At 31.4% G+C, this 1,623-nt stretch overlaps 1 protein-coding gene across 1 annotated transcript in view; it reads right to left on the reverse strand.

The window, feature by feature from the left end:
- Positions 1–956, reverse strand: part of LOC108759112 (uncharacterized) — a 3,390-nt gene extending 2,434 nt beyond the window's left edge. The window contains exons 1-2 of the mRNA XM_018504401.1: positions 815–956; positions 3–753 (exon numbers count right to left, since the gene is read on the reverse strand). Of these exons, the coding sequence (XP_018359903.1) occupies positions 3–753; positions 815–824 (761 nt within the window). The 5' untranslated portion in view covers positions 825–956. The remainder of the gene's footprint in view (positions 1–2; positions 754–814) is intronic.
- Positions 957–1,623: the final 667 nt, after the last annotated feature.

Here is a 1,623-nt window from a genome sequence, read left to right on the forward strand (position 1 = left end):
ACGGTCCTTTACCGTGTGCTGTAGCAAAATAATGCCATTCAGCATCTAAGTTGAAATCCTTTTTGTGGTAATAAATATTTACGAAGTTCTTGAAGTTTTTAAATTGTTGCGGAGCACCATCAGAGAAGTAAACAATTTTAGTTGCATTGGAAAACGATTCTTTTAGAAAATCGTTAATAATTTTAAGATACACATGCACAGCAATTGCGTCATGATTATTGCCATCAGAAATTATGACTAAACTTCGATGCTTCAGTTCGCTGTTCTGTTTGTAATACATTACAACTGGAAAAATCGTTGCTTGATTATTATTCCAATGAAATCCCGGCGCTGCGTCCTGTATTACAAAGGCGTAATTTTCAGCAAAATCACAAATCGCTAAAAACTCATTATCCTGTAACGATTCTTTTTTGAGTTTTAGGAAAGCAGATTGTTGTTTAGCAATAAAATCATATGGTAAAAGATTTACTATATGATCACAAAATATGTTGACGAATTCCAAGGAGCTCTTGATAAATGTGTCAAGACGACAACGAGGATTAGATATCCAATATTTATATGTGATATCATCTACTGCATTTTCATCGAATAAGGTTTCTAACATACTTCGGAGAACATCGATTCCTGGGCACTTTACACATTTCAAGAAGTAACAATCAGATGATGGATTGGGACATAGTACTAGTTTAAAACAATCACTATATTGCATCAAAGGAATTGTCGAATGATGAGTTAGCGTTGTTAAATTAGAACCTGCCAGAAAATAAAATTATTAACTCTTATAGTTAAAAAATAAAACTTTTGTAATGCTCACCTGACATCATGAGTTTTATATTTTGATGGATAGCACTCACACAAATAGTGTGAGTACCACTCGATCCTGCAAGTACACAATGGACAGGTCTTAATGATGCAAAGCTAGAAAACCCTATCCAATCATCAGGATACTGTTCCTTAAATATTTTATACAATTCTTTTAAATTGCACAAAATAAGTTTTTTTGGATATGTTCTTTTTGACCATCCTCTTTTCGCATAGAAACAAAATCTTTTTTACCAGGCAGATTTACACTTACATCATCATTTTTATAAAATTCTATGACCTTGCATTTAGTTTCGTTCGATAGAGGTCGTCCTAAATAGAAGAGAACTTATTAGATGATTGAAGTAAAAGAAAAATATTTACCAAATGTAATTTAAGAATAAAAAGTTTGAAAACTTTACCTATTTTTCTCTGTGGCATCGACAAAGTTCCTTTTTTTTCTTTTAAAAGTTTTGACACTATTGCCATGTGTTTTGTAGCACCCATAACATCGTAAATCTTATTGATGCTCCAATCAGAAGGAAATAGAGTTAAAATTTGTAATTTTTCACTTCTAGTAGTACTCTCAGCCTTAAATTTAGCTTTGAGATTCTCTACAATATTTTGGTAATCAACTGAGTTCTGATAATGGTTAGATTTATCATCTATTTGTAATAATGTCGCAAATGTAGAGCAAATTTCGTTATATTTTTCACTCAAATATAATGGATTATTTATTGCATATTTATCAATTGGATTTATATTTAATAATGGCAGAGCTTCGTTAATTACAGGTAATTGAGTACCAAGACTCAACTGCGA

The sequence above is a fragment of the Trachymyrmex cornetzi genome, unplaced genomic scaffold, assembly GCF_001594075.2.
Source record: "Trachymyrmex cornetzi isolate Tcor2-1 unplaced genomic scaffold, Tcor1.1 scaffold1683, whole genome shotgun sequence".
NCBI classification, from domain to species: Eukaryota; Metazoa; Arthropoda; class Insecta; order Hymenoptera; family Formicidae; genus Trachymyrmex; species Trachymyrmex cornetzi.